The sequence below is a fragment of the Thamnophis elegans genome, chromosome 14 (assembly GCF_009769535.1).
Source record: "Thamnophis elegans isolate rThaEle1 chromosome 14, rThaEle1.pri, whole genome shotgun sequence".
NCBI classification, from domain to species: domain Eukaryota; kingdom Metazoa; phylum Chordata; class Lepidosauria; order Squamata; family Colubridae; genus Thamnophis; species Thamnophis elegans.
In genome coordinates this window covers 23,474,880-23,492,231 of record NC_045554.1, presented here as the reverse complement: position 1 = coordinate 23,492,231, position 17,352 = coordinate 23,474,880, and the positions used below count along the sequence as shown (strand labels likewise).

Here is a 17,352-nt window from a genome sequence, read left to right as displayed (position 1 = left end):
GAATTGATCAATTCTTTATCTCCACCATCACCCAGCAAGTGGCCCATGCCTTGGGCATTGATTGGCAGCTTCATTTTGCTTATTGGCCAAGATCAAAAGGATGGCAAATACTTATGGGCAAAACGTTCACACAAAAACCACCAGTTGGGATCCCAAATGTGCTTTTGTAAAGAGGCAATCAGACTTTCTGGTTTTTCCTTGAAGACGTGTCATTCCCCTTTTCTGGTGAGAACTCCCTGTGCTCCTCCCTCTGCTCCTCTTTGGAAGAGTGGCCCATTGCACATTAATATCAGCCTTGATAAATAGACCAGACATGAAACAAGACCAGATGTACTAATTCTACTTTATTGTAAAATTATATTAACAGAAACTTGCAAGTCTGCAGGTACAAATTTCCCACTGTCTCCTTTACAGCCTGAGAAACTAGGGAGGGTCTCTTCCGAGTCTCTTGCTCCACCCACCATACAGCTGCAGGCTATGCCACCTCTTATCCGACCATTCCTTTGGCAGGCTCTCTGAGCCCAGCCTTCCAGGGTCTTTGCCACGTTATGTTTTCTGAAACGTTGCTGCTGCTCTGCGGGAACCTGAAAGCAGTATGGTGTGCTCTGTGCTTCTTGAAACTACGGTGAGGAAGTGGGAACTATCATATTAACAACCAAACACGGGGGGGGGGGGGCAGCCAGCCCTTCAGTCTCTCCAGCGCAGAGAAAGCTTCAGTACTGCAGCCATATGTGTATTCATGTTCCTTCCCCACACTAGCAGAAGAAACAGCAGCCATTTTCTGCGTGGGGAAGGTTTCCATTTCATGGGGATTCAGAGGACTCTTCCCCCCAGGTCTTGTGTAGCAGTCACATTATCCAGGTTCCCAAACAGGATTTCACTGATGTATTGTAGGGTACGGTTGTCAAAGATCATGTTGAGATGCTCAGCTCCAGGCAGCTCCAGGACATGGACCTTCTGATGCTGCTGCTTGCGCCACTCCTTACACAGCTCTATGCTGCGCCAGCTAATCATGTCATCCCCGTCCCCATAGATAATCTCCACCGGGTCCTCGTAGGGAAACTGGTCGTTGTAAATGTAGGTCTCTGGAGTGGGGTGCCCAGTGCCAAACAGGCAATAGACCTCCACGCCGGGAGGTGGCAGCCCTGCCAGAAGCTCCTTGCTGTCATTCCACATGAACCAGCCGTCTTCAAAGTTGATATCATTGAAGAACCGCTGGTAGTCCCGGTAGGTGTAATTGTAGAAGGGGGTAGAGATGAAGATGTGTGTCTCCGGCCAGGCTGTGTGGGTGGGGAACAACCAGGGACTGTTGGTGGAGATTCGCTTCTCTTCACGCAATTTAATGCTGGACATAATAGGAATGCCCTGATGGTCACCTGCAAAGGACACCAGTAGAATCGCATTATTCTACTGCCACTTTCAGGTTTGCTAATTTGCAATAAAAAATTGCATTACAATGTAATTCAGCCACAGAGGACGGCCGATGAATAAACTTAACAGGGATTCTTCCCTCTTCTTAAAGCTAAACCGGGTGCAAAAACGGAAACAGATCGATGCCTCTCCGTTTTTTCCCCAGAAAGCGTGGGGGCTGTGGACAAGATACACCCAGGATCTTTAGTGGGCGGAAAGCTGCTGGTGCAGCCCAGCTCCATGCAGGCCCCAGGAAGACACGGCTGGGCAGCACCAGGGCAGCTACTCACCTGAAGCCATGACCCGCATGGGTTTCACCGCTCCCCCCCAGGGGGCCCCCAGGGAAATGAAGCCCTGAACAAAGCGGTCTTTCCAGGCCTGTGGCTGCTGGACTAGGAAGTAGAGGATGTGGAGGTTGCCAAGGCTGTGGCCAATCAGGAAAACCGGCTTCTGGTGGGCTTCAAACATCTCTTCGATGAGGCCCCGCAGCTTCAAATAGTAAACCTCTTGGTCGGCTGTGGAAAGAGGAGGAAGAGTATGGGAAGGAAACCACACCCCACTCCCACCGCCTGGGGTCCAGGGGGAATCTCCCCATGCCGTGTCCAGAGCAGTGCTGGAGGGCTCCTCCCCACCCCGCCCGAGGCTGCAGGCAAACCATCTCCACCCCCTTTGAGGAGGGGGTGGAGATGGTGAGGGGTGAGGGGTAGACCAAGGGGGGAATTGGGGTGGGATGCTCCTGGGGAAGACCCCACTTCTCCCCCACATGGCTCAGCCCTGATGCTGAGGCTCTGAGCCCTGGGTGGCCTCCAGTTGTCCCCAAGCGCCGCGTTGGGCTGTAATGAAGGATGCCCAAAGCTGCACTTGCTGAATTTCATCCCCCTCCATCCCGGATCTCTCCAGTCGCTCCCTTTGTGTCACATTTTATTTGTCAGTTTGTTGTGTCAGGGTTTCAAATACAGACAAGCCAGGGATAGGTGGGAAATATTAAATCCCCCTGATGGTGTGTGATATTATGAGGCAGACCTGGCCCATTTTCTTCAATTCTTCTTAACCCAGATTTGTGAAAGGAAAATCCTTAACTGGGAAAAAGTTAATGCCATTTTCTTTTTCCTTGGGGAGCAGAAAATGGTTTCCTTTGTACCGTATCCTGATCCTGTGGCTGCTTTGCTGGGGCCACTGAAAAAAATGGAACGACCAATGGAAAGCCTGGAAGGAACGATCAGGCTTTAGTGATGGTTTGATTGACTGGTTGATACTAAAAGGCTTACATAGCCGCTTGGAAGAACCGTAAAGCATGCTGGAAAAATGGGCTGCAGGCTCTGAGAGGGAGACAGCTGATGGGGATGCAGCAGCTGCTTTGCACTTTGGAAGGGGTTGAGCCCATCCTCCCTGCTCCCCTGCCTCTGCCCAGGCGTACTCACTGGGGCCAAGCCTCCAGTCGTAGGGAGCGGCTCTCACGCTCTGATCACGCACGTAGCCGTTGTTGACCAGGTGCTGCACCAGGGTGTGCATGTAGCCTAGAGCAAGGAAGAGAAGGGAGGTGAGAGGAGGCCAGGGTGACCTCCAGGGAATGGAGTCCAGGCAGGGGCTTCAAGGCCTCCCTGGAAGTTCTGCCCCTCTTCTCCCCCCCAAACCATTCCTGACTCCCTCAGAAGAAGCCAAGCGGTTTTTAGAGAAAGCACCAAGATCAAAGGGATTCCAAAGAAGGTCATGCAGATCCTGCACGCCTGGTAGCAACTTCTGAAGTCCACAGGGCTGCCCTTCACTGAGCACCCCTCAAAGATCTTTCCAAAGCCCCCAAGAAAGCAGGAGAATCATCATGTAATTTCCACCATATTATTGTCCTCCCTAAACCTCTCTCTCCTTGAAGGGAAACACTCTGGCAACTGTGGTTGCTCTGCCACACTGGCAAAAAAGCTGCCTCTGGAGCTACTCCCCTCTCCCGTCACCATAACTGCATATCAGACCCCCACAGAGGGAGGACCCTTGTGCAGGTAGCCCTCCCCCAACAAAGACCAGCAACAGCAGGCTTTTGCCCAAACTCTCTGCCATTATTTCATGCAGGAAACTCCAGGAACTCAGAGGAACCAAAGGCTCAGAAGAAAGACTTTTGGGGATGCATTTCACCCTGTTGAGCTTCCCTCCGGCTCCCACTAGTCTCCTCATTGTTCTCACCTGCCAATTTGCCACCATCCAGGTATTCCACGGAAAAGGTCTGGCCAAACCCGGGAACTCTGATGTGGACCCCAGGGGCGTTGGTTATGCTCCGGGTGGTTTTATTGAAAACCACTCTGTGTCCCACAAGGACGAGTCAAGAGAAAACACAATAATTATTCCAGGAGGTCCACTTCCAACAAAGGCCATCATCCCACCAGAGAACTTGAAGGGACTAAATACCAGGATCACTAGCAGCCTTGATCTAAAAACCCCAGGCCTTGATCCTTTAGGTCTACGGTCCAGGTTGAGGCCTCAGATCCTGTGGACTGGAGGCCTCCTGGTTGCCTCTTGTGCTTGGGGTCCCTGCCAACAGGCTCTTAAAAAGAAGGCTCCCACTCAGCCACCAAATGCCACCGTGGGGCATCAGGAGTCAAAATCTGCTTCCCACCAGGGAGAAACAACTGAGAGGGCATGGGGGCGATTGGGGGCGATTGGGGGCTGCCAGGGGAGGGAGACTTCTGTCCCGTTGGCCAATCCATGCCACATTTGTCTAGCTATCTTAAAACCGGAGTTTCCCATTTTTTTCAGGGATGCTGAAGCCATGATTAAAACTAACTCCTGAAACAGCAGATGGAGTTGTGGGCTTGCACCATGAACCCCTTCCTGATGCCTGCCAGATGTTGCAGGAGGCTACCAGGACTGGTCTTCTAAGGAACTCAGCCTGCCTAACAGTTGATGAAGTGGCGGAGGAGAGGAAGTGGGAGCCCCCAGCCCAGCCTGGTGTCCCAGGTGAAAGCAACAAGAGTCCATCAGGATCAGTGACCCCAAGAGAGACCAGGCAGTCTATAATAACAAAATCAGCAATTCTGACAGTCATGGAGGGATGGAGGCAGAGGTTGGGGTGGGATGTTCCCAGAATAAATTAATGCCGAGAGAGTCTATTGGAAAGTTGTGGGATCGTATTTTCACTCAGAGCTGAGGTGAAATGAACGAGAGAAGCACTCAGCGACTGCAGTAAGACCCAAAATACTTGACTTAGTTTTGGCTTAGCAAACTCTTGAATCGGCCACTGTTCATAAATCATGGTTTATAGTTTAGCAGAGCTTGTGCAAGTCACCCACTGTGTTGTATAAAACAAATAATGGCTTAGGACAATATGTTCTGTTTGGGAGAGGATCTTCAACTTGCTGCTTGTTTGGGGTCTCCTCTCTCTCTGCATCACCCCCTCTTCTCCTCTGTCTGGGAGCCAGGGACCCTCTAAGGTCTGGACCAGCAGGACCTCCATCCCAACAGGCAGAGGAGAGGCCAAGAGTAGAGTTGATGTGGGGGGGGGGGTCTGTCTGAGAAGAGAGGGGTGCTCCCCCACAGACATGCCTTGTGTTGTCGATCCAACAGTCCACTCCAAAAGGCAGGAACATGTTGAGGTTCAGCCAGATGGTAAAGTAATCCTCAGTCTTGCGATAACACATCCAGTTCACCACATCTGGCTTGTCCAACTTAGCCTCCAGCTGATTCCCGAGGTACCCAGGCACTGCAGGGGCAGAGAAACAGAACAGCTGCATTCCCATCTCCGAACCAAAAGGACAAACTGGCCTGCAAAGATGGGGATTCCTGGATGTCCTCCTCCTGTCTACCTGCCCTGTCTACCTGGACCTTTCCCTTCTTCTGGCTGCAACCCTGTCTTGAAGGGAAGTGGCAGGTTTACCTCTCTACCCTCCTGTCCATCCTCTGCAAACAGCTGTGCCTGGCGAGGTGGCTCCTGCCCTCAAGAAGAGGTTCACCCCAGAGATCTCCTCATAGGAGGAAAAATTGCAATCAGAAAGCGAGTGCTGGGGAAGGTCTCCTCGGGATGAGAGGTTTCCAGACCTGACCCCAGAGAAGAATGCAGAGCAAGGCAGCTGAAGAGGCGATAAGGGAGTCGGCCTGAAGCAGTAGCAGAGAGATGAAAGGATCGGCCCTGCTGCAAGTCAAGCAGCCCAGGACATCTGTTGTTGTGAGTTGCGAAGCCGTGTCCGACCCATCGCAACCCCATGGAGAATGTTCCTCCAGGCCTTCCTGAAGTCCATTGAAGCTCAACTGAAGCCTACTGCTTCAGTGTCTCCACCCAGCCCCCTCATTCCCAGGACATCTTTGGGGACACGTAATGAGTCCCTGCTGGCCAAGGAGAAGAAAGAAGGCGGGGAGGCCTCCTTTACAGACTCCCTTTTATCTGCATGGCACTCCCTTCTTCCCAGGCACCCTTTTATCACCTCTGCAGCATAGCATGTAAACGCCTGTTTGTGTCTGTGTGTACTGCTGGAGCAACTGCAATTAATAAAGGTTTGTGTGTTAGCAGAGATTCTCTGCATGCTGCAGATGAAATTAAGCAATTCATCGGGCAAGGGGTTAAGTGCTGCTTTCATTAACAGAGAGGCACAGGGTCTCAGAAGCTGCAGCTGTAAGTTCCCAATCCTGGTCTGCAAAAATCCAGACAATCGGCAGATAGCAGCAGACTTTTCTGCATTTTGCCACCAACTATGCTTGTCTGGATTTGTAGCCCTAAACAACCAGCAGGCAACCAGGCTATAATCGCTGTCCCAAATGCCTGAGGAAAACCCAGCTTTGCTTGGTGCTGAAAAGCCAACTATGCTGGTGCTGGGCCATCATCCTGCCACAACTTTCTGGATGTGAGACCCTCTTCTAGCAACCAAGAGCAGGAAGAGCCTGTCCTCCAGATGCCTTCATGCCCAGGGAGGCCTCGAATATCTAGTCTAAATTGTGAAAACTTTTAATATCTTTACTAAGATCTTGACCTTCGGTCAAGAAGCCTAAGGACAGCGGAGCAATTCCTTTAAAAGTGGAGGTGGAATATAAAGAATCACCAGGTTATACAACAGAGAGGAGGAGAGGAGGAGAGGGAGAGACACAGAGATTTCAATATTAGGTTGTGTAATTTTGGGTGGTATTTTCAATATATGCCTGTTTCACCTTTGACCTGTGACCTTCTCTAACATTAGAAAAACTGGTTTATCACTATTTGCTTATTCCTATCTACAAAAGCAGAGAAAAGAACATAGTACTACAAATCTAATGAAGAGGAAGAGGAGGGAAGAGTGGGGTAGGGAAGCAAAATGGAAAACTATAAAAATGCTAACATTGTTATGAAATGAAAGAGATTTTGTAACGGCTCCTTCTGGAATCTCAATTAAGAACTCTCCAAGGAAGAACCCAGCTCAGGACTTGGGCCTCATTCTAGCTTTTCATCCAAGGTAACCCTGTCCAAAATGCATGGCAGAAATCAGAGGTCCCCATGCATGGCTTACTGTGCCCGAGCCACCGGGTAGGAAAAGCCAAAAAGATGAGAAAGGACAGTCCAAAGGAAGGAGGAAAGCAAGGGGGCTGCCACTCTGCCAAGGGGAGAGGGTCAAAGAGAGGCACGCATTCAAGGGTGGTAGCCAGGAGCAAGCTGGGCAGCTGTCCTGAGCAAGGCTTTAGTGCTGGACCCTCTGGCTGCTGGCAGCTGCTCCATCAACTCCCTGTTTACCACCATATCTGGATATCAAGGGGGACCCAGTTGGCTTACAAGACACTGTGGAAGACCTCCAGGTCACACTATAACTTCCATGCAAATCTATAAATATTCCAGCATTCAGTCAGCCCAGGTTAGTTTTATTTATTTTTAGTTCTGTTTGCTTGGAAGGAGGCTGACTGAAAACATACTTTCCAAAATGCAGCAGGATGTTTGCAACATGGGGCGTTTGCAGCCAGCTCCCCAAAACAAGAGGATTTCCAATGCTGCAAACGCTCTGTGCCAAAATCCTACTTGGATTTCAGGACTGGCTTCCCTTCTTGCATGGAGGGAGAAGAACTCCAGTGCTGGGCTGGAGAAAAGAAGCTCAGAATTACAAAGATCAGAGAGGCATTTTCTCCAGCCCAGCCCTGGCGTTCCCTTCTGCACGTGGAAGGGAGCTGCTGCACATCCTCAGGACCATTGATCATCTTTCAAAGATCCTGGAGCACCGGAGAACTACCAGCAGACTGGAAAAAAGCTGATGTAGTTGATCTTCAAAAAAAGGAGAGAGAAAAAGATCCAGGGAATTACAGATCTATCAGCCTGACCTCAATACCTGGGAAGATTCTAGAAAGATAATGAAGCAACAAATCAAAGAACACCTCGAAACATTAGTGGACCAGGGGGATGCTGTGGATATAATGTACTTGGACTTCAGTGGGGCATTTGATAAAGTAGACCACAACCTACTACTGTACTTGATAAGATAGAAAAATGTAGGTTAGACAGCATCACCACCATCTTGATCGATTTCTAACTGGCTGACCGACCACACTCAACATGTAGTCCCCCCTAAGGGAAGAATGCAATGGGGGACCCCAAGGTTCTGTCTTAGGTCCAGAACCCTTCAGTATCTTCATCAATGATTTGGGTGAAGGAATAGATGGGGAACTCATCAAATTTGCAGACAAAAGCAAGCTGGCAGGAATAACCAACACTCCAGAAGACAGGCTTAAGATACAGAAGGATCTTGACAGACTTGAACATTGAGTACTATCTAACAAAATGAAATTCGGGGAGGGGGGGAGGTAAGATTCTACATTTAGGCAAGAAAAACCAAAAGCACAGGTAAAAACCAAATGCACAGGTGGCTCAACAATATTAATTGGCTCAATTGTGAGAGGAATCTTGGAGTTCAGGTGGACAATCACTTAAATATGAGCCAGCCGTATGCAGCAGCTGCCAAAAAAGCCAACACAATTCTAGGCTGCATTAACAGAGGGATAGAATCAAGATCACATGAAATGTTAATATCACTTTATAATGCCTTGGTAAGGTCACACTTGGAATACTGCATTCAGTTTTGGTCACCACGATGTAGAAAAGATGTGGAGACTCTAGAAAGAGTGCAGAGAAGAGCAACAAGAGGATTAGGGGACTGGAGGCTAAAACATATGAAGAACGGTTGCAGGAACTGGGTATGTCTAGTTTAATGAAAAGAAGGACTAGGGGAGACATGATAGCAGTCTTCCAATATCTCAGGGGCTGCCACAAAGAAGAGGGAGTCAAGCTATTCTACAAAGCACCTGAGGGCAGAACAAGAAGCAATGGGTGGAAACTAATCAAGGAGAGAAGCAACTTGGAACTAAGGAGAAATATCCTGACAGTGAGAACAATTAATCAGTGGAACAAGTTGTCTCCAGAAGTTGTGAATGCTCCAGCACTGGAAGTCTTTAAGAAGACATTGAACATCTGTTTGTCTGAAAATGGTTCCATGTCTGAGTAGGAGGTTGGACTAGAAGACCTCCAAGGTCCCTTCCAACTCTGTGATTTTGTTCTGTTGAATCCTTTAGCAGGCAGCTCTTTTGCTCTATCCACTTAATGACCTGTGCAGTTGCTTAACACTTAACGACTGCAATGAGGAGAGCCAGGATTGTGGTTGTTCAGCAAGGCAATCATATGGGCATCTTGCTTAACAACCACAATGACTCACAAACTAAATTCTGCACTCTCAGTTGGTCTTAAGCCAGCCTGTATCGCATCTGCATTTCCTCTCCTTCCCGCCTTTTCTTCCCTGTCCATTTTTCCTAAACTCCAGTGAAATTTTGGACTCCGTCAACTCAGTCTTCCCTTGCCTCCTTCACTAATACTGTCAATCTTCCTTATGCTTTTAAATCTAGGGTCTATTACTTCCTCCTCCATGGGGATGTCTTCACAGGCACCTGTTGCAATCACATTTTTCAAAGTAAGAGCATTTACTAATGCATCTTATTCCATTCTGGGTTATCAGCCACTTTTTCTGGGACTCACAGCTCTTACAGCAGAAGAGAAGGCATTGATTTGGAGGGTGGCAGTTTCCCCTCCCCCCATCTAATCTTGGGGTGCCCCAGAGCAATCTTCCTATCCTAAGAGGGATTCCTTGACTCCCCACCAGTCATGCAGGGCCAGGAAAGAGCCCACTTCAGGGCGGGGGTGAAGGTGATTGTTCTGAGGCTCACCTGCTCCTCCCCATTTCTTCAGTACCCCTACTTAGGATTAATGGACCCGTCTCTCTCTTCCCTTCCCCTGCTCTGTCCTGGGGAGCTGCTCGGCCCACAATGGCCAGTTGGCTGAGAGATGTTGTACCCCCTGTTGCCTCTTTCTCTCCGCAATTTTTTCTTCTTCTATTTCGTCCTTTATCTCTTGTTCCTCTCCCTCCCTGCTTTCCAAATCTTATCAAAGTTGGGAGCCATTCACATAAACGGGTGCTTTTTAATACAGGACATCACAAGATGGGAAGGAAAGGACTCTATGGGAGACAAATTAACAACACCCGTCTGGATTGTCCCACTGGGAAATCCTCAGCAGCATTTAAGAAGCAGCAGCAACTCCATCCCCTCAGAGGGCAGCTTCATGCCTGAGCTCTACCTCCTGCAGCCTGCAAGCAGCTGGCCGTTCTCCCATCCCAGGGATGGACACAATGAGCCTTCCTGCCAGAGCCACTTAGAAATGCCTCTGCAGGGGCCATGCTGGAATGTCTGCCTCCCCTGTCCCCTTTCGTGGCACGACAAAACCACGCTCCACTAAAGCGCGCCCGATTAAACTGCGTTGCTGACGTCATCAGCAGGGCGACAACAGCGACCGTGGAGAAAAAAGGGCGCTTTAAATAGCGCTTTGAAAGCAAGCCGATTCAAGTTAAGGTAAGAGTTAGGTTTAGGGTTAGGTTAAGGGTTAGGGTTAGGTTAAGGGTTAGGGTTAGGTTAAGGGTTAGTGTTAGGTTTAGCGTTAGGTTAAGGGTTAGGTTTAGGGTTAGGTTTAGGGTTAGGTTTAGGATAAGGTGCCCAGACGTCCCGCTTTTGGCGGGACACCCCCGCTTTTTAATGCATTTTCCCGCGTCCCGCACGCTTTTTTAAAAAGCACGCTTTTTTTGGCGCTCGCAGCTCCCGCCCATCAGCTGCTAGCTTGCTGGGCTGGCTCATTGTTCTGTTCTATCTGCTACCTACAAATTTAAGCCAGCCCAGCCTGCCGCTCACTGATTTAATTGGCCAGGACTCCAGCCAATCAGTGAGCTGGCTGGGATGGAAAATTTTCCATCCCAACCAGCTCACTGATTGGCTGGACTCCTTAGCCTGAGGACGCCTGCGCGAGTCTCCATTTTCCTTTCATCTTTTGGGGTTGCAGCTGCGCTTGTTGGTGAGTAATCTAATCTAATTCTAATCAGAGAATTTTCCGCTCGCCGCGGCAGGAGGAGAGGGTGGGGGCAGCGGCAGCCGCCCGTAGAGAACTTCCTCTCGCTTCCGGGGCTCCCGCCGCCCGGCAGAAGCCCCTGAAGCGCGTGGAAGTTCTGTGCGGGCGGCTGCCGCTGCCCCCACGCTCTCGTTCGTGCAGAGAATTAGCCTTGGCTGCTGAAGGGATCGGGCCGCCACTTTAACTTTCTCCTCCTCCTCCTCCTCCCCTTCCGCCCTCAGCAAGAGAAACGGCAGCCGGGCCGGGGAACGGACACTTTGGCAGGGCTTCCACAGCACTGTGGAAGCCCTGTCAAAACGCACGTTTCCCGCCTCGGCTGCTGAAGGGATCGGGCCGCCACTGTAACTTTCTCCTCCTCCTCCTCCCGCCCTCAGCAAGAGAAACGGCAGCCCGCCCGGGAAACGGACACTTTGGCAGGGCTTGCACAGCGCTGTGGAAGCCCTGTCAAAACGCATGTTTCCCGCCTCGGCTGCTGAAGGGATCGGGCCGCCACTTTAACTTTCTCCTCCTCCTCCTCCTCCTCCTCGCGCCCTCAGCAAGAGAAACGGCAGCCCGCCCGGGGAACGGACACTTTGGCAGGGCTTGCACAGCGCTGTGGAAGCCCTGTCAAAACGCATGTTTCCCGCCTCGGCTGCTGAAGGGATCGGGCCGCCACTTTAACTTTCTCCTCCTCCTCCTCCCCTTCCGCCCTCAACAAGAGAAACGGCAGCCCGCCCGGGGAACGGACACTTTGGCAGGGCTTGCACAGCGCTGTGGAAGCCCTGTCAAAACGCACGTTTCCCGCCTCGGCTGCTGAAGGGATCGGGCCGCCACTGTAACTTTCTCCTCCTCCTCCTCCCGCCCTCAACAAGAGAAACGGCAGCCCGCCCGGGGAACGGACACTTTGGCAGGGCTTGCACAGCGCTGTGGAAGCCCTGTCAAAACGCACGTTTCCCGCCTCGGCTGCTGAAGGGATCGGGCCGCCACTGTAACTTTCTCCTCCTCCTCCTCCCGCCCTCAGCAAGAGAAACGGCAGCCCGCCCGGGAAACGGACACTTTGGCAGGGCTTGCACAGCGCTATGGAAGCCCTGTCAAAACGCACGTTTCCCGCCTCGGCTGCTGAAGGGATCGGGCCGCCACTGTAACTTTCTCCTCCTCCTCCTCCCGCCCTCAGCAAGAGAAACGGCAGCCGGGCTTCCGCCACGCCCCCGCGCCGCCGCTTTTTCTTCTTCCCCGGCCTTCCCAGTTAGCTTGCTTGAAGCTCCGAGGAGGCGGGAGGAGGGTCGCAGGAGTGGAAGTGGGGGGAGGTCTCCCCGGCCGGGAACAGCTGAGAGGCTGCCGTTTAACTTTTCTTGGCGAAATCCTGCCCCCCCCCCGCGTGGTTGAGTGGTCGGCTGTCCTCTTCCCGTAAGCCGCCCGGAGTTACCTGTGTGTGAGGTGGGCTGCCCTATGCATTTGCGTGTGTGCGCTGGAGAGAGAGTGAAAAAGAGAGGGAGAAATAATTATATTAATTAGATAGATCAGTCTTTCTCCACCTTGGAGACTTGAAAGTGTGTGGACTTCAACTCCCAGAAAGGGAGTTGGGAGAAAGGGAGAAAGGAGGAGAGAATGGAAGGAAGATGGAAAGAAGAAAGAGGTAAGGAGAGGAGGATGGAAAGGAGAGAAAGAGGGGGAGAGAGGGTAGAAAGGGGAAGAGGAAGAGCAGGAGTAGGAGAAAGGTAAGGGAAGAAGGAAGGGAAAGGAGAGCAGGAAGGAAGAAAGTAGAGAAGGGAGGAAGGGAGAAAAGAAAGGGAAAATAAGGTGGTGTTATAACAGGAGGAAGGGATGGTAAACAAAGCAACCCAAACTGTATATTATAACCTATTAAATGAAATAATAAATGTATAAGAATGATAAATGTTAAAACACTTGTAACCAAATGACATGCTATATGTGATGATGGGTTTTTTTTCTTTTTGTTTTGTTTTGTTTTTATTGTTGTGGGTATGTGTCGTCTATGTAACAAAAAAAAATAAAAAAAGTTGATAGGCAAGAGGAAGGAGGAAGGAAGGAAAAAAGAAAAAGAGGGAGAGAGGAAAGAAGAAGAGATGGAACTAGAAAGGAAAGAAGGGAGGGAGGGAGGAAAGGGGAAGACAGGGAAAGAGCAGAAAGACAGAGAAGGTGAAGGTAGATTGGCAGAAGGAAGGAAGAAGGAAGAAATAGGAAAGGAGGGAAGGAGGAAGGAACAGAAGCGAAGAAATGGAAAGAGCAGAAAGACAGAGAAGGTAGATAGGCAAAAGAAATGAAGCTGAAAGAATGGAAGGAGGAAGGAAGAGAAAAAAGGAGGAAGGGAGTGAGTGAGGGAAAGAAGAGAGGATGGAAGGAGAAGGAAGGAAGAGAGGGAAAGAGCAGAAGACAGATAAGGTGAAGGTAGATAAGCAAGAGGAATGAAGGAAGAAGTGAGGAGTCTCGAGGAGGGGGAAAACATTTAGTGACCAAAGTTACAATGGCATTGAAAAAAGTGACTGATGACCATTTTTCACACTTAGCGACCGTTGCAACATCCTCATGGTCACGTGATCAAAATTTTGTTGGCAACAGATTCGTATTTATGCTGGTTTCAGTGTCCTGGGGTGACCTTTTGACAAAAAAAATTTTTTTTAATCAAGCCCCCCCCCCCCTGGTCAAGGGCATCCCTCTTTTCCAATCTGAAAATCTGGTCACCTTAGTTTAGGATTAGGTTTAGGGGGGTTAGGTTTAGGTTTAGGGGTTAATTTTAGCTTTAGCGTTTAGAGCGTGCTTTTTTCGTTGCGCTGTGATGACATCAGCTACGCGGTTTCGTCGAACGAGCTTTAGTCGAACGCGGTTTTGTGGTGGAACCATCCCCTTTGGGCCGAGTGCTTTCTGAGCTTGAGAAGTGGCCCTCCTTCTGGGGATATTTAGGAGACCCCTCCCCCCAACCCCTCCTATTTTTTTCCATAGCCCTGCTGTCCCTGCAATCCTGGTGGGAATTTGGGTCTGGCTGTTCCCTCCAGGCAAACAGTCTCATGCAAACAAGGCAAAGTCCAACAAACACCACTCAGGAGTCACTGTGCAAAAATTTAATCTCAGAGATCAAAGGGGAGGCAGGCTGGCTGCAGGGTCACTGTGGGGCAGAGTGCTTGCTCCATTTCACTGCCACAGAAAGGGGGACATTGTGGGGTGGGGGATTTCCCCTTTTTGTTGTTGCATCAACAGCAGAGCCAAGAAGGCCCTTCTTCCCACTGCTGGGAGCCCCCAGGATCTTCTCTGGCTGGCCCCCTGCAGCTGGGCCTTGGAGCAAGAGCAGCCTCAGCTCCTGCTTCTCTTCCTCCTCCTCTTCTTCCTCCTCCTGAAAAGAACATTCTGCTAAAGGCCCTCAGCAACTTGGAGAAGAACTCAAGGCAGATTCTTAGCAATTCCTAACTGGTTTAGGTCGAAATCATTTGAAAGAACTAAGGAGAAGCAAACTGCAGGTTACCTGCTTAAAGGTGGTAGCTATGCGCTTGGTCAAGTTGCTTCCAGATCTGACTCCATTCTGCATTTTAATGGGCCACCGCACAGAGTCGCCACCGTCTGGATGCTGCCCGTGCAAAGCTTTGCCACAGGCTCCCCCTTCCCAGTCATCTCTGCCCTTCCGATGCCGGCAGCAAAGGCGAAAGCCCCGCCGCTCGCAGCCCTGGGGGGGGGGGGGGGGCGGCTGGCGGTTGGGAAGCCCCCCGGGTGCCTGAGGCAGAAGGGGCCCACCGGCCTCTCCAAGGCTCGGCGCTCAGGGGAGCCTCTCCGCTCCTCCCCTCGAGGCTCTTTCGGTGCCGAGGACGTTTGTTCGGAAGCTGGGAAGGTGAAGCAAGCGCTGCCACGGGAGCAGGACGTCCCATCGGTCGCCTGCCAGCCTCGCTCCGACCTCCTGCCGGCCTCCTGGGAGAGGCCGACGACCAAACTCGGGCCCGCGGCAGGACCAAAGGCCGAGCCCTTCTGCCGCCGGGCGGATCTCGCACCAGCAGCTCTTGCGGAGCCGCCTTGGGCTCTGAAGCGGCCGTCGAGAGCCCGTCCTGGCATCAGCCCTTCCGTCTCCCGCAGGGAAGACTTAGCCGCAGCAACTCCCCTTCCTCGGTTCTTGGGAAGAATCCGATGGCACCGGCACCCCCCCTCCCTTCTTCCTCGGCCTTGGCCCCCAGACCCTCCCCAGCGCCTCCGGGGCTCCCCTCCCTCCCTCTCTCCCTCCTTCCTCGGCCAACTCACCCAGCAGCACCGGGGGCGTCCTGTTGGAGCCGGCGGCTTCTGGGGTGGTGCTTGGCGGGAAGAGCACGTTGAGGAGCCAGAAGGCCCTGCCAGGCTGAAGGAGCGCCAGGACCAGGGCAGCGCTCCATCCGGCCTGGCTCTGCATCCTGGGCTGCCGAGAAGCTGCTCTGGCCCTCCCAGCCTGGGGCGGCGAAGGGCGCTCCGCTCTCTTCCCGCAGACTGTTGGGGAAGGGGAGGAGCGGGAGGTAGGGACCCACCAGCTCAGGCCGAGTGGCCGGCAGGGCTGGAGTGGGCCGGGGGGGGGGAAGAGGCATTCCCAAAGTTGAAGGTCTGATTGCAGAGCCCCCTCCGAGGGATCATGCAACGCCCGCGGGGGGCGGGGGGGGGTCATTGGCCGCGACCGGCCAGAAGAATCCGAGGCCAGGAGCTCCCGCGAAGCAGCTGCTGCCCAGATTCCTTTGGGAGGCTTGGCCTTCCTCTCCCGGAGAGAGCAGGGCCTCTCCTGGCCTTTCCCGAGGAAAGTAAGCAAAGCAAAGGCCTGGAGGAAGGCTGGGACACCCTCCTTCCTTCAGCTGCAGGTGGAGAACAGCGTCCGCGGAGGCCTGAGGGGTTCCTTGGCTCCTCTACATAAACAGACCGTTTCTTACAACTAAAGTAGCCCATAAGCCAAACGTTTCTTTGAAGGGGGATCCAAGGTTGTCTAAATCAGCCTGACTCTAACTTTTCATTCTTAGATTTCCCGTGTCAGGGTTGTGTGAAGCAGATGATGAGGGGATCCAGGATGCTGAGGCAGCATCACAGCCTCCCTCCAGTACAAGCACAGCTTAGATCTTAGAGCCTGGAAGCTGCTGGAATGGCCCACATCAGCTGGCCCGTCTTCTGGCACAACCAGTGCAGCAGATCCCGCCTCTGCCACTCGCAGCACGGTCTCCCACAGGGCTTGTTTCAGGCTGCACCAGTGGTGGGTTCCTACTGGTTTGGACTGGTTCAGCCGAACTGGTGGTAGTGGTTTGGTGGCCTGGGTTGCTGGAACTGGCAGCGACCCAGGCCTACCACACCCCTGAACCAGTTCTTCCGGCAGTGCCATAGGCGGTGCCATCTTGTTTCTTGGTTCTGCGCATGCACAGAACAATTTTAATCGCACTGTGCATGCGTGTACCGCACACCTCAAGCCCACCCCTGGGCTGCCCCTTCCTTGCTGAGTAAGTGTGGCAGAATTTCAGACATGCTTCAGATTTCTATCACTTCATGTGAATTGGACAATTTATCATTACAAACGGGCAACTCCTAGCCTGGGAAATAAACAACCCTGCTGGAGAACATTATGCTGTCAGAGTAGAAGCTGCTTTGATGATTCGATGGGACCGTCGGATTCAAAGACTGAGGCAAGATGGAGAAGATGCATCTGGGTCTGCCTTTCAACCTTCCCTCAGAATATGGGCTGAATGAGAGGAGTTGACTGACCAGTTGAAGGCCTATTGATTATGGGGTTGATTAATTTGGCTGAGATTCCCTGAAATCATGAAAGTATTATTTTAGATTTGTACTCCTAAATAGATCCTATGCACTTTATTCCATGAGTCTAGCTATATTGAAAATGAGAAGCATCCTTTGAATGATCATCTGATACACTTATACACTGTTGAAACTTAATCTGGTACAAAATTACAGAAGACCCTACCTTCAATAAAATATCAGCACAGCCTGGTTTCATAAAACACCATCAAAACTCTGTCAATATTAGATGATTTGAATGCTGATAATATTGCAATGTTTTTGTCTTTATTTCAATATGTGCAAGCTTTTTTATTTGGAATTAGTTACAAAACGGATTTTAATATAATTTCTTGGATAAAACAATATTGTTTTAATCCTTTGAGAGCCTAATAACATTGTCTCTTATGTAAACACAGGAACCATGGAAAACACCAATGTTCCCTCTCGTTCAATATTTAATTTAGAACATTTGCCATGTTTAAGGACATAGTCTGGGGATACCCAAGGTAATTGTGTTAAAGGAATAGGATATAATTTACTGCTGTATGCAGAAGGTATGTTCGGCCTTTTATTATCATCATAGATCTTTACCAAGATTTGTTGAAATGGTGCAGCAATACTGTTATTTGTTTCTCAAAGTCTCCAGGCATTTGTATTTCCAAAAGTGAAGTTTTCAGAATCTCTTCAGCACTATGTGGAGTTCTGATGGCCATGCCCCCGTAACACACGGCCTCTTTCTCAGGCTTCCATTGGTGGCACCTTTAGCAGGAGAATGTCTCTTCCTAGCCAGTAGTCCTGCTAAAGACCTTGGGTACATATTTTAAACTTTTACTTATCTAGGCCTCAAATCTTTG

At 51.0% G+C, this 17,352-nt stretch overlaps 1 protein-coding gene across 2 annotated transcripts; it reads right to left on the bottom strand.

Annotated features, from left to right (window-relative positions):
- Window positions 1-325: 325 nt before the first annotated feature.
- Window positions 326-15,285, bottom strand: LCAT (lecithin-cholesterol acyltransferase). 2 transcript variants are annotated; one of them, XM_032230353.1, is made up of 6 exons: window positions 15,002-15,285; window positions 4,942-5,098; window positions 3,586-3,701; window positions 2,832-2,927; window positions 1,701-1,925; window positions 326-1,376 (listed from the first exon to the last, which is right to left on the bottom strand). In XM_032230353.1, the coding sequence occupies exons 1-6, from the start codon at window positions 15,144-15,146 to the stop codon at window positions 814-816; spliced, it is 1,302 nt and encodes a 433-aa protein (XP_032086244.1). In that variant the 5' UTR covers window positions 15,147-15,285; the 3' UTR covers window positions 326-813. The 2 variants fall into 2 exon arrangements, with proteins under 2 accessions (XP_032086244.1, XP_032086245.1); XM_032230354.1 differs by lacking the exon at window positions 15,002-15,285 and adding an exon at window positions 14,241-14,399.
- Window positions 15,286-17,352: the final 2,067 nt, after the last annotated feature.

Coding starts and splice junctions, on each gene's coding strand:
- LCAT (XM_032230353.1), bottom strand. CDS start 15,146: ATGCAGAGCCAGGCCGGATGGAGCGCTGCCCTGGTCCTGGCGCTCCTT. Junction 2,928..3,585: donor GGATGGTGGCAAATTGGCAG/GTGAGAACAATG, acceptor TCCTTGCTCTAG/GCTACATGCACACCCTGGTG. Junction 1,926..2,831: donor CGACTGGAGGCTTGGCCCCA/GTGAGTACGCCT, acceptor CTCTTTCCACAG/CCGACCAAGAGGTTTACTAT.